General features: G+C 41.3%; 5 protein-coding genes across 5 annotated transcripts; 4 read left to right on the top strand and 1 right to left on the bottom strand.

The window, feature by feature from the left end:
• Nucleotides 1–753: 753 nt before the first annotated feature.
• Nucleotides 754–4461, top strand: EAF01_010618 (uncharacterized protein; the record flags this gene model as incomplete). The annotated part of the gene is made up of 4 exons (XM_038918875.1): nucleotides 754–758; nucleotides 829–1406; nucleotides 1455–3973; nucleotides 4042–4461. 4 exons carry the CDS (start codon nucleotides 754–756, stop codon nucleotides 4459–4461), a joined length of 3522 nt encoding a protein of 1173 aa, XP_038765578.1.
• Nucleotides 4462–5299: 838 nt separating this feature from the next.
• Nucleotides 5300–6143, top strand: EAF01_010617 (uncharacterized protein; the record flags this gene model as incomplete). The annotated part of the gene is made up of 2 exons (XM_038918874.1): nucleotides 5300–5338; nucleotides 5412–6143. The coding sequence occupies 2 exons, from the start codon at nucleotides 5300–5302 to the stop codon at nucleotides 6141–6143; spliced, it is 771 nt and encodes a 256-aa protein (XP_038765577.1).
• Nucleotides 6144–6474: 331 nt separating this feature from the next.
• Nucleotides 6475–6909, bottom strand: EAF01_010616 (uncharacterized protein; the record flags this gene model as incomplete). The annotated part of the gene is made up of 1 exon (XM_038918873.1): nucleotides 6475–6909. The coding sequence occupies one exon, from the start codon at nucleotides 6907–6909 to the stop codon at nucleotides 6475–6477; it is 435 nt and encodes a 144-aa protein (XP_038765576.1).
• A 1315-nt stretch (nucleotides 6910–8224) lies between these two features.
• Nucleotides 8225–8705, top strand: EAF01_010615 (uncharacterized protein; the record flags this gene model as incomplete). Its single annotated transcript, XM_038918872.1, has 3 exons — nucleotides 8225–8374; nucleotides 8441–8542; nucleotides 8601–8705. 3 exons carry the CDS (start codon nucleotides 8225–8227, stop codon nucleotides 8703–8705), a joined length of 357 nt encoding a protein of 118 aa, XP_038765575.1.
• A 1297-nt stretch (nucleotides 8706–10002) lies between these two features.
• EAF01_010614 (uncharacterized protein) lies at nucleotides 10003–13358 on the top strand (the record flags this gene model as incomplete). Its single annotated transcript, XM_038918871.1, has 2 exons — nucleotides 10003–10074; nucleotides 10137–13358. The coding sequence occupies 2 exons, from the start codon at nucleotides 10003–10005 to the stop codon at nucleotides 13356–13358; spliced, it is 3294 nt and encodes a 1097-aa protein (XP_038765574.1).
• Between the last annotated feature and the right edge of the window lie 4008 nt (nucleotides 13359–17366).

Genomic DNA, 17366 nt, shown 5'->3' with positions numbered 1-17366 from the left:
TTGAAGAAATTCACTCCAACAGCATGTCATTTATTCTTTTATATACCTACACATATTGACCATTTGTAGCTGCTACTTACTATAATAATCTATCTAGACGGACTAGATGTGGTCGACTTGTTCTTTGTATATGGCTCACAAACGACATATGCATTCACCTCATGAGCTTGTATTCATCACTCCCTGATTAGCCATTCAGACTTACAGGAATCTAGCTTGTACAACGGCATTAGGAGTGCAGGCATGCCACCTCTATTCCGCCGTATAGACCATCCCCAAACACATGGTGAAGTTTCCTCGGCTGCAGAAGAGGCGACAATCAGACTAATAAGATGCCCTAAAACTTAGTTGTGCTGAGTTTGTTGGTTGGCTCCCAGTGAGGTTGAAATGTGTGAGTGAGTGCTGGAGCTCAGGAATTACACTTCCTATTTCTTGATCTTGTCCGGTTTGATCGCTCTGGATTTATGACATTGGAGTTAATGAATACTATCAATATAGAAGCATAAAGTTCAGTATCACTTGAATTTGTATCTATTAATGAATTTCCATATCATACTGCCATTCTATGGTAGGGTCGTGTAAAGTGGTTTTTGATTGGTGATAAGGTTTCCATGCCAACAACCATGATTTTGCACTTTTTCCCTTGGTTTAAGAATTTGACGCGCCTTTCTATGTGATAAATCCTTTTACAAACAAAATCACCGATATTTGCATAAAACCTGAAATAACAGTAAGGTCTTATTATTGAGCCTCATGAAGTAAGCCATTTATATCCACAATTTCAAAGGTGGAGGGTCATCTCGAATTTTATTTACTGATAGCAACCAGAGGTGGATTCACCCCGCTAAATACCATTGGATCAACGGAAACACCAAAATTCAAATGTCAGAATAGAAATACAATCACTAAACAACACAAGTTCAAAAGAGTTGTCGACACTTCGAAAACAACAACACCAGCTATCCGTCTACCGCACAACTATCGAAGAACTCTCCCTTCTCCAGTGACGGAGAATAGTCCATCTTTGAGTGACCTTGGTGATTCAACTGCACTCTTTGATTCGTCCCTCGAAATAGTTGGTCGAGCATCCAATTTAGGTTCGACTAGGAAAGGAACTGTGGTTGTGCTTGACACTACAAGATTCGACAGATATCCTGTTGAGAAAGGAAACAATATGGTTCGGGAAATATCTCCAGCAAAGGTGCAGGCACCTCGACCTGAAGAACCCAAGGATCAATATCGACCCTCGCAAAGCAATACAGCAAATCATCTATCCAGTATTCCTAGATTCGGAGAAGCTACGCTTCCACAGTCTCCATTGAATCATAAATCTCAGCAACAATACTCCGAATTATTCATTCAACCAAAATCCCGTCCCGAATTTCATAAAGATCCAGAAAGACAATGTATGTATGCATGTGCCATGTTATGTCACGGTGCTAACATCTACGTAGCACATCCACATTTGCAAGCAGCAAAAGATGTTGCCCGAAAGATTATCAACCCCCTTATGCCGCGAGCACCAGCGGAATACAGTCAGCCAGCAGTTCGTGCACCGATTCCTGGCTCATCATCATATGCAACAACTCACCCTGCACCTGCACCGACATTCGGCTCCCTTCCAAACAACAATGGAGGTGGTTTCCAATCCGTGAATACCTATTCATCTAGCAATTATATTGACCTTACCATGGGCAAGCCAAACTACAATGAACCACATACCTATGTTGATCCTGCAAAGGCACAAGAAGATCTAAAGGCACTTTTAGAGGGCGTTATTGAGGATGAGGAAGATACGAAACCAAGAACAAGATCACGCAGAAAGAAGAAGGATGCGGAGGTTGATGAGTTGATGGCAAAAATGGATGGATTAAATGTTGAACCAGAAGAGAAGCTCGAAGTTGCATCAGAGGAGGAGGAGGAGGAAGATGATGGAACTGTCGAAGGAATCAACGTAAAACTTCTCCCGCATCAGGTTGAAGGTTTAGAATGGATGATTGGTCGAGAAATCGGCACAGGAAAGAAAGGCATGGTACCAAAAGGAGGCATTCTTGCCGATGATATGGGTTTGGGAAAGACACTACAATCGATTTCACTCATTTTGAGCAATCCCAAACCATCAAGTTCAGACGAAACTCACAGTAAACGCAAATTACCTTCTGGTCTGGACAAATGTACTTTGGTTGTTGCACCTCTTGCACTTATTCGACAATGGGAAGCCGAAATCAAAGACAAAGTTGAAGAGAGTCATTCTCTTCGTGTTTGTGTTCATCATGGCCCTCAACGTACGAAGCGATTCCAGGATCTCAGAAAATTCGATGTCGTTATTACAACATATCAAATCCTCGTTTCAGAATGGGGTAATTCGTCTAAGGACGATGATGATGAAGGTGTCAAGGTCGGCTGTTTTGGTATACATTGGTACAGAGTCATTCTTGATGAAGCCCATACTATCAAAAATCGAAACGCCAAAGCTACACAAGCATGTTATTCACTTAGAAGTCAATACCGTTGGTGCTTGACAGGAACGCCGATGCAAAACAATTTGGATGAATTGCAAAGTTTGATCAAATTCTTGAGAATTAAGCCTTACGACAACCTTCGCGAATGGAAGGATCAAATCGACCGACCAATGAAAAATGGTAGGGGTGATGTTGCTATCAAGCGTCTTCGTCACTACTTGCAGATTTTCATGAAGCGACGTACCAAGGACATTTTAAAGAAAGATGGAGCCCTCAACCCTGGAGGAAAGCCTTCTGCTCCTGGACAAGCCAATTCAACAGGTTTTAAGGTCGTCGAACGAAAAATTGAAAAGGTCTTTGCAGAGTTCTCGCCAGAGGAGCGCAGATTTTATGAAAGACTGGAAAGACGTACCGATGCAAGTATTGAAGAGATGATGGGTGGAAGCAAAGTTAACTACGCAAGTGCTTTGGTATTGCTATTGCGTTTGAGACAAGCTTGTAATCATCCAAAACTGGTTGGAAATAAATTAGGAAAAGATACCGATGCACTTTCAGCAGAAACCAGCAACCCTAAATCGAAATCAACAACAGATGTTGATGAGATGGCAGATATGTTCGGTTCATTAGGTGTAGGCTCAAAAAAATGTGAGGTTTGCCAAATTGATCTTGGTAAAGAAGCTATCTCACAAGGTGCCATTCGCTGTTTGGATTGTGAAGCGGATTTGGATGAAATATCTGGGAAGAAGCTTAGTCCAAAGAAGAAGATCAAGGAGAAGAAGAGTAAAAAGAGCAAGAAGAGCAAGAAGCACAAGGAGGTCAAACCTGTTCCAATCCGTAAACCCAGAAACAGGAATATTATTGAAGACAGTGATGACGAAGAAGAAGAAGAGCAAGGCGAATGGCTTGTTGGAGAAAAGAAACGTGGTGCTCTTACTCTTGGAAAGGCTGGTGGAAGGGAAGACGAGAATTGTGAAGGTGGTGGTGAATGGCTTGATTCGGATCATGATGATGATCTCGATGATTCTTTTCCTGACATTCAAGATATTGGCAAGAAGAAGGTCGTCAATCTTGATAGTGGTGATGAAGAAGACACCGAAGAATCTGCTGAGGAGTCAGAGGATGATGATTCCTCTGAAGAAGAGGAGGAGGAATCTGACGTTGAAGACGAATTTGGTTCCGATGAAGATGCCGAGCTTTCTAGAATTGCTGCCTCTACCAAGATTACACATCTAATGAAGATCCTCGGAAAAGAAGCCGCTCAGCATAAATTTATTGTCTTTTCGCAATTCACATCGATGTTAGATCTTGTCGAACCATTCTTACGCCAAAAGGGTTACAAATATACCAGATACGATGGCGGTATGAAGAATGATCTTCGTGAGGCTAGTTTGGACCGACTTCGTAACGACGAGAATTGCAGAGTTTTACTTTGTAGTTTGAAGTGTGGTTCTCTAGGACTCAATCTTACAGCAGCTACTCGTGTAGTTATCCTTGAACCATTCTGGAACCCTGTAAGTAATTTTCTGTTGCTGCTCAGATTAAATTTCATAATCATAGTTACTAATACATACTTTCATAGTTCGTTGAAGAACAAGCCATCGATCGTGTACATCGTCTCACGCAGAAAATTGATGTTATTGTTTACAAGATTACCATCAAAGACACAGTTGAAGAACGGATTTTACTTCTTCAAGAGAAGAAACGAGAACTTGCAAATCAAACTATTGAAGGTGGTAAAGGTGGTGCTGGTAAATTGGGAATGAAGGAGATTCTTCAATTATTCAGAAGAGATGCTGAACATGCTCCGCCTACTACTGGTGCATATGATCTTGGTGCTAAGCCAAGAATCTTGAAGGAATCTGCCAGTAGAAGTCCAAGTAAAAGTGCAGCCACTTTGGATAGTTATGGTTCACAAAGTTCATCGGCACCAAGGAAGATTACACCAACACCTTTTCAAGCTAGAAAGGTAGAAGACTCGTTGTATGGTAGAAGGTGGTAACGTATTTTTGTAAAGTAAGATATTTTCTTGGTGGTTAGATTACGATTGTTGGTTTGGATAGGAAATATCTTATACTAGATTTGGGTTACGGAATTAAGACTGGCGCTTTGAGGGGGTTTTAGCATTTCTTTTGGGGTTCCTGGATTACATGGGGATATGATGATAAATGGCTGTTAAATGAGAAATGAATATTGTTGTTATGTATTCGAGTGCTGTATTGCTCTTAGTGACTCTTTACTCACCAAGTCTCCACTGACCAGTACATCGCTGGAATTTCTATCCTCAAAAGTTACTAATTCCGACGGTTCACATACACTGCACCACTACAGTTTTGTGTGCCTACATGCTGTGTCCCTTGGAAATCACGATAATCGCAAAACCGCAATTATTATTATATCTTCATCTTCATTCCTAGAATCACTATGATAAAAGTCCAAAAAGCCCAAAACTTCCGAAAAGGAACAACTTCGGGACTTGATTGGACCAAAGGGTTAAACGAGGCCTACAAAAGAAGCCTTCGCTGAACGGGCCCAAAAATGATTACATAGATATCGTTATCGCCGAAAATTTGTGGCGAAGGAACAAAGCGTTTTGCATGCCAACTGGGTGGGTAGAGTGGAGATGAGATGAGATGATGGCATGTTCGGCTTTTGGGATGGGAAACTCAGAGGGAGGGATAAGGATTTTGAGGGGGCGCTTGATTCGGTAGGGTTTTTGCTCTGTCTTTGCTGATTGTTTTTGAATTCTGGATATTGAGATATTAGGATTTCGAGTGGGATATATATCGTACCTTTGAAGATAAGAATACGAAAAGTATAGAAGATACAGACGATATACAATGGCTTCAGCATCTCTCGTAGGAAGTACCGGTCTCGTCGTACGTCTGCCTTTCCGCTTTCCTTACATCTCCCTCTCCTCCTTTGCATCCCCCCAAATACTAACACAACCAGGGCTCCCACATTCTCTCGACCCTTCTCTCTCACCCCTCCATCTCCACCGTCCACTCCCTCTCTCGCCGCGATCCCAAACCCAGCACCACCTCTCCCAAACTCCATGCCCTCACCTCCACAGACACATCAACATGGTCTTCGCTCCTCACCTCCCTCTCTCCCTCTCCCCTCCTCTTCTTTTCCGCGCTCGGCACGACGAAAGCGCAAGCGGGTAGTATTGAAGCCCAGCGCAAAATCGACTACGATTTGAATCTCGAGCTTGCGTCTACTTTTTCGCCGACCGCGGAGAATGGAGAAAACGGACAGGAAAGAAATAAAATCTACATCCTCGTCTCTACCCACGGCGCAAACCCCTCTTCCATGATCCCCTACTCCAAAATGAAAGGCGAGCTCGAAGACGCGGTGAAAGCACTGCTAGATAAGAAGGGAAGTAGGGTGAAACATATTATTATCCTGAGACCTGGGTTGATAGTAGGAGAGAGGGAGGATTCGAGACCGACGGAGTTTGTGGCGAGGAAGGTGGCAGGGTGGTTGGGCTGGGTCAATCCGGGATTGCAGGATTTTTGGGCGCAGGATGCGAGGGTTATTGGGAGGGCGGCGGTGGAGGCGGGGGTTAGGGCGATGAGGGGGGGGGATGGGGAAAATGGGGAGATTCCGAGGGTCTGGGAGTTGGGACAGAGGGATATTGTTAGGTTGGGGAAGACGGAGTGGAGGGGAAAGGGGGAGTTGTGATGGGGGTTGTGAGGATGGGGAATTGTGATGGGGAGGAAGAGGATTGGGATATGCTTTGTTTGGATGGATGGACGGATGAATGAATGGAGTTTTGATTCTTGGTTGGAGGATTATGTTATGTTGTTGCTGGGCTATGTGTCACTTTGGATGTGTTCATTGTGTATTTTCAGACAAAATAATTTACTGATTGATTCATCGGATGTAGATTGCTACTATTTTCATACTTTCACACTTTTCACACCTTTCATTCCTACCGTTTCCTACAACCATTTACGGGGACTACTCTCCGATTTTCATCATGACCCCATTCATCATTTATGCTCCTCCCCCTCTACTTCCCCCCAAACCCACTCCCCTTCCTCCCACTCACATTCCTATCCCCGGGACTCCTCTCCGCCCCCCCCTCCTGTCCCCCCCTCGGCTTACTCACTTCCTGATTCGCCGGACTCACATCCAACGGATTCCCCTCTCCTCCTTTCCCCGCTTCACTCTTCTCAGACTCCGGAGATGTAATGGAAGGATCGAATGCGGCGGATCCTTCGCGTGCGGCCGCATCGTCACTCCCAGATTTGGAGTATTCGGTTGCCGTCGTGTCGATGCTGTCTTTGTGTTGGGAGTCTTTGCGGGGGAGGAGGAGGGTGGGAGTGTTGGTGAAGGAGCGGGTGATGAGGGGTTGGTCGGAGAGGAGGGTACGAGGAATGAGGGGGGACCTTGTGCGTGTGATGGTTGAGAGGCGGAGGAGACGGAGGAAGGGGGTTGGAGACATTTTTCGTTGGGGTGGGTTGGTTGGTTGGTTTGATGTGGTGCAGTGTCTTGTATCGTGTTTTATCGTATCGTATGGTGTTTCTTCCAAAGGTAAAGCTGTCAATTGAATTAGCGTGGTCTTCAGAACCAAATGTTACCTAGTATGTCATGCATCCAGCTCCATCATGACTGAACCCAATTACATTTGTACTCTCGACGAAGACATATGACCAACTTACATGAATCAAGTGTGATTGATTTGTAACTCGTTCAATTGAATCGTATCTGCGTGTTTGTCTGTTGAATTGTTTGTTTGTATGTATGTTTGTAGATACCAATTATGTTCAGAAAATAAGATAGACAAGATTTCGAATTCCATGCGTGTGTGTGTGTTAATATGACGACGTCATTGTTGTTAGGAGCGGAGCTGAGAGCTACCTACCCCACACTACTGTAATAGGTCTTGCCTCTGAATGAGAGTATATTTGGATATTATGTATGTGTATCACGGTATCTAGGTTGGGTATATATGGTGACACTCATTGTTATATTATATCGTTGTTTCATGTTTGTTCTACTGACGAGCTGGATTGAGTGTTTGAGTATAGATAGGTAGGTATGGATAGCAGTATGTAATTCATAAATACGACAACAGCGAGTGCATACTTGCTACATACTATCTAATACCAGTAGAGCCATGTCTATTTCTTGTATTCGGAGAAGAAACTCCTCTCTGAGGTAATGATATGGAGTAATCTCGAGGTAACTTCATACTAACATCGGATTATTACACCGCAAATATGTATCGGTACTGGATACCTGGGTACGAGACTGTGAGTGTCATCTAGCAGAATCGAGCAATTGGATACGGGTACTCAGATATCAGTCTTTACCAACTTTCCCATGTAGAATTGGAAATCGCATTTCCACTTACCTAGTAGGTAATCATACATCACCATCATACATACCGGTCCGGAACATTCCCCGCTCTCCGCATATCATTAGCATATCAAATTATATCATTTGTTATATACGATACCTAGATCTGTGAGATAATAGTTGGCGTGTTGGAAGCACCTAGAGCCTATGAGCCTTTGTATGTCAATCCAGAAGTCAGAAATGGATAAAGTTTCCTAGGAGAGATTTCTCCTTTGGGTTGAGATTCATCGTCACTCATCGTGGCGTTGTTAGTCTTGATGTCATGATTTAGTATGACGATGTCAGCTTAGGTATGCACTATACTGGTAGAAAGGGAACGTTCAGAGTAAATATCAATCGAAGCATATAAATCTCTTGCAATTCCTCTTTACATTTACTCTTGAAATAATTCATTCCAAATGTTGCGCACTATCTCCAGAAAGACTTTCTCCCAATCTGCAAATACTATTTTCAAACCGTCAACAATCACTTTCTCAAGAAATATGGCAGATAGTCGTGTTGAAGCCGCTTCCCAAGTTGCGGGTGAGAAGAAGGATACAAGTCCATCCGTAAGTATTACCTTTGCTTTCCGTGATAGAGATCTTGGAGTACAGCAAGCTGATCTTATAATATAGAACCCCTCTGTCATTTCATCCGCAGGTGCTGTTGGCAAGCAATTCAACCCCGATGGAAATATTGGACAAATCGGTGAAAAGATTGGTGGTCCATTCTCAAAGGTAATGTTCAAGCGTGCTCTGTATACTCGATTCTTCATCAAAAGCTAATTGTACATAGGATGGTGCTATCGGTTCCCAATTCGACGCTGCAAAAGATGGTCTCGCCGGACAGGTTGAGAAGGCTGTTGATGGGCCAAGTAGACCTGCTACGGAGAAGAAGTAATGAATTATGATGATGAATAAAGGTTGATGATAAATCTGAAGCTGCGTGTTATAATACAGTTTTGAGGTCTTTGACAGCAGACAGATGGTAGGTAGCCATATGTATTATAATGATAAATAAACACAACGTGAGTTTGTTGATCTATGCATTGGTGATTTTTGTGTCGATTCAAAATAGAAAACCGTATTTCTTTTGCAAATACTCTCACACATACTCTGAAACATATGTGGTCTTTCAAAAGCGGTACAATCATACTTGATACCTTGTAATGTACCATACTCCTTTTCGTCGTGTATTTTGTGGTGTATTTAACCATCGACTTCGATGCACAACTCACTAGCTGTTGATATTCTCCTTGTCGACCTACGTTCAGGAATTCGATTCAAGGACATCTGAGACTTGTAATTTATCCGCTTCAAAGGTTAACAAACGTCTAGACTGTGAAATGAAAATTACTCCCTCAGCCTCCGTTACCAGTCCAATGTGTCCAATTGATGCCACTACATTCTGACTTGGCTATCAGGCTCATTGGAAGCGAGTTATAATCATCCGAGGGAGGTAAATGATATTGATTTATGTTCGAATGACAGAATTACTTCGGTTATGAAGCTCTCGATATCATCGGATCTATCTTCAACAATAAAATAATGTTAACAATGCCAAATTCGAAGTTCCCAAAATAGCATCGCAATGGAGAATCTGGAGAACTGGAAGAATGGAGAACAAAGGAAAACCTACTGGTCACCGGTATCGGCATCGGTCCAACTTTCTTCCTTCACATGCTCGACAAGGGTATATAATTTAGTCGAAGGCGTTCAGCGTGCTGGTGATTGCGTGCTTTCTCGTGCTCTCACCAAATTTCACTTCATTCACTAATATCAATCTTCTGATACGGTAATAAATAAGTGAAGAAAGAAAAGATACTCTAGGTAGGTTCACCAGTTCCAAATGGTAGAAGTCCATACGATTTGACTGCATTTCCTATTCTCCTATTACTAAATAAGGTGATTGATCGGAATCTCGGTTTTTCCATTCCAATGACTTGCCAAAAGATTATATATATATATCTCACACCAATAAATCTTTCCCTTTCAAAGCCAAGTTGTGAAGGGATAATATATCCTTCGATTGAGTACCTTGTTGTTGTCTTTACTTTATTTACAACAAACTCATTCTCTTTATCTTGGAAGAATTGTGTCAAGTCAGTTTGTCTTGAAGTTTCCTTTCTTTTATTCGCATTCTTGTCGTCTTGTCAAAAGTTCTTCAAAGATACCCCGCCACCCATCAACTCGCAGAAATGGGGGCAACAACAGATTATGATCAAACCAGAGGCATAAATACTAAGCCAGAAGGTGATGGATCTAAACAGGTGATTCAAAGAAACAATCATAGGAACTATTTACCAGTGTCTAATCATTCTCGTCTTTGCAGGTCCCATTTGGAAAAGATACCCTCAACTCTACCTGGAATTCCGAAAATGAGTCCTCTTTTCGAACTTTCTCCCAAAAGTCTTCCAATTTACCATTTGGACAATCAATCGAATACGATGCGATCAGTGGTCCTACCTATGTTACTGCACAAACTTTGGTTCAACAAGTAGCATATGCGCTCTCCGATAAGATCTTCTCTTATTCCCCAGAATCATTTGATTTGGATGTTGCTGTCAAGTCTTGGGCTGCAGCAAATACCAAGAATGCCAATGGATATACTACAGAAGTTTCTCCCATGCAGGCTCGCTCTGGCGCTGGATCAATTGCTCTTGGATACATGTTTTCAAAGGATTTCGACTTGACCAAAAGACACATCCCTCAATCACTTTTGGCCTCTTCTTCCAGTCTGCATAGCTTGCGTTCAACTCTCGATCAACTTTCCCTATTGTACTCTGTCGCCAACCCATTTGTCGCCCACGTTGCGGCCGTTGACTATGCACCAGGATCTACTGGCCTCGTCACTGACTATGCCACTGCTTTAACTGTAGCAGAGGAATTGGGACTTGGTTTGGTTTCTAGTTCATCTGCATATGAAGCCCAACATATGTCTCTGTTTTCTACCCTGTTAGCGACTATTCTTCCAACCATTCATACTTATGATGGAATCACTGTTGGTCGTGATACTCTTCGTGTCATTGACATTCTTAGTCAATCTGGTCTTAGTAGTTCCTACAAGACAGTTCTTGAAGAGATTTCGAAACTTGGAAAGAGGGCGGATGCTGAAAGTAAGGTTTCTTCACTTCTTGAGGCTTTCAACAGCGAACTTGGTACATCTTACGGCCTCTTTGAGTACAGTGGACATGAGTCACCTGAATCCGTCCTGGTTGTATTTGGTTCTGTTGAGAGTTCTCTTGCTACTCAAGTTGCTAAGAAGCTTTCTGCTGAAGGAGAGAAAGTTGGCGTCATCAATGTCAGAGTCTACAGACCTTTTGTAGAGGAAGCTTTCTTGAAGGCTCTTCCTGCATCAGTCAGAAATCTTGCAGTCCTTGGTCAAGTTATGGACGAGACGGCCGCAACAGATGTTTCTGGTCACTCTAACTTGTATGAGGATGTTTTGGCAGCAACTGTGTTCTCTGATAAATTCACAGCTTCTCCCAAGGTAGTTGATGTCAAGTATGCTCGATCGCAAGTATTCACACCTACTTCCATCGCTAGCATCTTCCATCAACTTGGTGGCAAGTCCTTCAATGACTTCGTTTCACTTTTGAGAGTTGGACAAGTTCAACAATATTCATTCTTCGATCTTGAGGATTCTGCTGCTGCTACTGCACCTTCTGCAATTAGCAAACTCCTTTCTGGAGATTCGGCTGCCAATGTCCTTATCAATCAAACTCATGACAACTTCATTCAAGGTGGTGTCGTTAGAACTGATATTCGAAGCTCAAAGAAGTCAATCGAGGCTGCTTATCCAATTGAAGAAGCCGACGTCGCCTACATTGGAGAGGAGAAACTTTTCAAGGAGATTGCCATCTTGCAGAATGTCAAATTGGGTGGAAAGATTATTGTCAAGCTTCCAGGTGTCAAAGACGAAGATTTGGAAAAGAAGATTCCAGGCTTCGTTCGTAACGAAATTAAGAAAAGAGATGTTGAATTATTTGTCTTGGATCCAACTTTGTCAGAAGCTCTTGAGAAAGAACCTGCTCTTGAAACTTTGTTCGCTGAGCTCGCATTCTTGAAGGTTGCTCGTCCAGAACTTCTCGAAGCTGGCAAAGACAAGCTCGCCGCTATCAATGGAAGCCAAGAGCAATTCCAAGCTGCTGTAGCCGATCTCGAGAAGGTTGTGCGCAAAGTCGAGATCCCTGAGACTTGGGCTGAAGTCGATGCTGAGGCTGAAGTCCCCAACCTTCCTTCAACCATCAAGTCCAGCAGCTTTACTGGCTTCCAAAAGGAAGATACTGAGGCTCCATCTCAGCTTCGTAATTGGCACGCAGCTGCTAAGGGTCTTCTTTTCAAGGAAGCTTATGACACTAAATCTGCACTTCGACCAGATCTCACTGCTAAGACCTATGAAATCACAGTAAAGGAGAACCGTCGTTTGACCCCTATCACATATGACCGTAACATTTTCCATATCGAGTTTGATTTGGGAACTTCTGGTCTTAAATATGATATCGGGGAAGCTCTTGGTATTCATGCTGTTAATGATGTTGCTGAAGTTGAAGAATTCATGAAATTCTACGGTCTCAATGCAGATGATGTTGTCGAGGTCCCATCTCGTGAGGATAACAATGTTTGGGAAACTAGAACAGTCTTCCAATCTTTGGTACAAAACATCGATATCTTTGGTAGACCACCAAAGAAATTCTACGAAGCCCTCGCCGAATTTGCTTCTGATGAGAATGAAAAGAAGGAACTTCTTACCCTTGGTGGTCCAGAAGGTGCCAATGAATTCAAACGTCGGGCTGAAGTTGACACCATCACTTATGCCGATATCCTTCTTGAATTCAAGTCCGCTCACCCATCTTTCCACGACATTGCCCGTATCGTTTCACCAATGAAGCGTCGTGAATACTCTATCGCCTCTTCTCAAGCCGTCAATCCAAACACCGTCGCTCTCATGATAGTCGTCGTCTCCTGGGTTGATCCAAAGGGTCGCGATCGTTTCGGTCAAGCTACACGTTATCTTTCTTCCCTGCCCGTCGGATCAAATGTCACTGCTTCCGTCAAGCCTTCCGTCATGAAACTCCCAGCTCTCGACTCAGCTCCTCTCATCATGGCTGGTCTTGGTACGGGTCTTGCTCCTTTCCGTGCCTTTGTTCAATACAGAGCTATGCAAAAAGCTCAAGGAAAAGACATCGGTTCCATTCTTCTTTACATGGGATCCCGTCATCAACGCGAAGAATATTTGTATGGTGAAGAATGGGAAGCTTATCAAGATGCTGGCGTCATTACGTTGTTAGGAAGAGCTTTCTCTCGTGATCAGAAACAAAAGATCTATATTCAAGATCGTATGAGAGAAACCGTTAGGGATATTATCCAGGCGTATATTAAGGATGAGGGATCATTCTATTTGTGTGGTCCTACCTGGCCAGTTCCAGATATTACAGAGGTTCTTGAGGAAGCTATTAGGGAAGATGGTAGAATTAGTGGGAAGAAGGTGGATGGAAGGAAGGAGATTGAGAGATTGAAGGAAGCGGGTAGATATGTTTTGGAGGTTTATTAGATGCTTGCTTGCACGTGTGAGGTGTTGCTCCTAGATTGCGGGTTGGAGGGGGTGGATGGTTGCAAATATCTTTAGAATACGGTCGTTAGATGAGATGGAATTACTTAGATTGCATATAGATTCTACATGGAGTCAATGTTATAGATTTTTGAGAGATTTAGAATATTTGAACTTGTTGGTTTGGTGATTGATTGATTGGCTGATCGGAATTACCTGTCTGTTATGCTTGGTTCTATACACTTGTTGAATTTTGTTGGCGTTGTGGGTTTTAATAATTCGCTTCTTGATAGGAAGAAAGATTCATTTTTTCAACGGCTTATGGTCGAAGTTGAACTCTTTCATGAATCTATGATGTTGTGTGGGAGTTTATGAATGAGAGATTGGACTTTTTCGTGCTTGTCTAGATTCTACCTCGTAGGCTAACTACCTCGATATGAGTTGAGGTTAAGCGAACGCAAGGGGAGATGTATGAATGGATTTGGTGGATTTGGTAGGTAGATACCTAGGCTGGATGATATTTGTGTTGTTTTTTGAGGAGTTTGAGGAGTGGTGTGCTTGGGTATGAGATGAGATGATGGATTAGTTTTTATTTCTAGATGTAGATGTAGATGTAGATGTAGATTCGGATTCAGATTCGGATTCAGGGATTGTTGCTAATGATTGTTGTTGTCATTGTGATTGTCATCATCATGGTTATTATTATTTTATCAGCACCCTCATCCCCTGGAAGATATGAACCCCGTTGTCTTCACTCTATCCTCGCTGTCAATTGCATATCTCTCGGTGTAATATTCATTTCGGAGTCGCTGTCAGATGTGTCGTCTCTCCTCTCCCTGTTGCTTGAACTTGCTTCTAGAGCTGTGTGTGTGTGTGTGTATTGTTTGTATACATATTTTGTATTTTGTGTGTATGAGAGGTTTGATACTACGGAAAATCAGGATTGTGGTGTACAGCGCTCCTTGGATTTCGATCATTAGTCTGCTTGTCACTTTGGGATGGGGAAGTGTTTGGAGGGGGAGAGGGGAGGTTATATGGGATGGAGGGGAGGTGGAGATGGAAGTTGGGAAAGGGGGAAGGGTGAGAGGGAGAGGTAGGATGGTAAGTAGGGTGTTCACTTATGCGTATCTTGATGGTGTGTGATTTGTACTTAGGTATACATAAATACGTGTGGGTATTTCTGCTTGTTGATAATCGAGCTCTTGTAAATATTCATTAAATTCTAATGATGTAAGAGTTGAGGCCCCGGTTTATCGCACACTATCCTTTTTCATAACAAAATCTCTACAAAAATATTATTTTCCTATATAAATTACTTATTTTCATAATTCTTTAACTATTTGAAGAATTAATTTGAAAATTATATATATAAAAAATAACTATATAAAAAATATTAAATTTAAATTATTCTTTGAAATTATGAAAATTAATAAAGTGTTACGGGAGCTGCCTCTAGGGTCACGTGGAAGTGTCTAGAGATCTCTCGAGGTGGTTTAGACTAGACTTCAAGTAGGAATTCAATAAGGTTGTAACTGGTTGCAATTCTCGTAACTATAGTAATGAAACTAATGATTGTTCTTGAGCACGAAGCTCTACATGTAAGGAAACCCTTTCCCTTATATAGACCTTTGCACTCTGCGATCCCATCGATCCCACTCACTGAGAGTAGTGGGCGTAGTGGGATCCCACTGATCCCATTGATAATAATCGGTGGGACTGATGGGATGGTCCATCACGTGATACTAGTCCCGTGAGTCTTGTCGTCCTGTCTTATTTCCTGTCCTAGGGCTAATCCCTTGGGAGCTTACTAATCCTAGCAAGACCTCTCTTGCTTACTGTGTCCTGTATTGCTTATTCTTCTTAGGACCCTACTGTCCTAGGAACCATGTCCTATGATTCAGTGTATTCTATAACTAATACTATATACATGCCTGAGGCTTTCCTTGGGTGCCTAGTGTCCCCCGGTATACTGCAGCTGAATCACTGAGGCCTATAATACCATTATAGCCTATAAGTCAGTGATTCTACAGCCTGTTACTAATCCGTTGTAACATAAAGTTATAGGTTTTTAAAGTTGAAATTTTTCAAAATTTATAATATGTAATACTTTTCTTATATAAAAAAACCACTTTTTTCAAGTTTTTTAATAATATTAATTTTAAGAATCTATAATTTTCTCAAAAAAATAGCTAAAAATATTTCATTTGTTTTTTTTTAAATTATTTTAATAATTCTTAATCTTATATATCATTTTTATAAACTTAATTTATAAATTAATTAAATTAATATATAATTTAAAAGTTAAAGAAATAAGAGTTTTTAATATGTTATTATTTAGTATATAATAAGCTAGGGCTTAAACTCTTACATAATATGGAATTCAATATCACTAAAGATGTTCAATATTATTCTAATATTAAATATTATTAATAAGATATGAGAATACGAATTTCTAATTGATATGAAATAAACCGAAATATACGAATTTAAAGTTATTCCTAGATTTCAACGATATCAAATCCTATATTCAATTGAATTATTATTAATCAATAATAAACTATTAATAATATCAAATATTTTCATCTTTTTAATATCTTTAAATATAAATATTAATATTTTTATATTATTTTTACGAATTTAAATATTTTGAGAGTATTTTTTCATTATTTAAGCTTTATTAGGATTAATTTTGATTTTCAATATTATCTTTTTATTTTTAGGTTTTCATGTTTCAGATTTATTGTATATCTTTATATATATTCGTTTAAGTGATATGTATGATAGTGAGTTTATATTTCTTTAATACATATTATTTATAGTATTAAAAGCTTCATATACGCCATCGTTTTACTATAGTATACTATTGCCTACACTGATGGGCGACTAGAGAATAGCAGTGCTATAAATGACAGTGATGATAAGTAAGTTTGTACTTAGCTTGTAATTCCGTAGGCCCCTCGCACAGTTATCTTCAACGCCGAAGACATTTTACGTGCGAGACACCAGAAGGACATAAAGTCGTCACAGTGATCCAATTACAGAGGCCGTCCTTCGCATGCTGTTTTGGGATTTCTTAGTCTTTATGTGGCACAAAAATTCAAGCACACCTACATGCCTCTTAAACACGTAGGAAATCAAAATACCTTTCACATGCCAAATATCAAAACTTAAACCTCATTCACTCTTTAGCCACTCCTGCCACTTCCATTCCATATCAGCTAGCTAGGTAGTATATTCACTCTTTGATATTCACCCCTTTATCACAGTCAATGCCAGAACATCTGCAAGTGAATATAGAGCACATACCACAAAAAACAGTTTTGTTGCACATCTGAAAAGCCAATTCAAGATGTTCATTGGCTTGTAATTTTTTGCAAAAATTGTATGACGTTGATATCTTGTGCTTGGACCCTAACCTTAAGACTCCACTAATCATGTAGATCATATTCACCGCCTCTTATATCACATTGATGTAATTTGGGATACTGCTCGGATAGATCAGATAAGTATTTTTACAGACAGGAGTCAACCAGAATACTCGTCGAGAAATCCCAAGTCATCTGTTTCCGCGCGGCTCCAATATCGGTCCCGCACTCTCATACCACTATCTCAACACTTCCATCATAATACGGCATACCTACCTAGTCAAAGTGATTGATCTTCACCAAAGAGAACCAACATGAAGTGCCAAATGCACCGTGCTCACTCAAACCCCTGAATCAAAGAGGACTGTTCACAATAGTACTTTCTCGACACCTAACTCTAAATCCATTCTAGCTAGTTCACGAGCTAATATATGGGGCATCGGTGTCCCAACGTACCGGCAACTAGTATGCGTGGCGGTTGGACAGCCTAGAGTGGGAAATATCCGAAATTCTGGGGTGCCCGTGCTATCAACCTAGGAAACTTGGGGAAGATAGCTTTCTGTGACGATGGCGCTTGGGAAATGGAGATGAAGTGGCATAAATGGTGTACGAAGTTTTCGAAATTTGAGTCCTATATTGAATCTTG

Source organism: Botrytis porri (genome assembly GCF_014898465.1).
Source record: "Botrytis porri strain MUCL 3234 chromosome Unknown BPOR_017, whole genome shotgun sequence".
In the NCBI taxonomy this organism is placed as follows: Eukaryota; Fungi; Ascomycota; class Leotiomycetes; order Helotiales; family Sclerotiniaceae; genus Botrytis; species Botrytis porri.
This window is presented reverse-complemented; position numbering and strand designations above follow the sequence as displayed.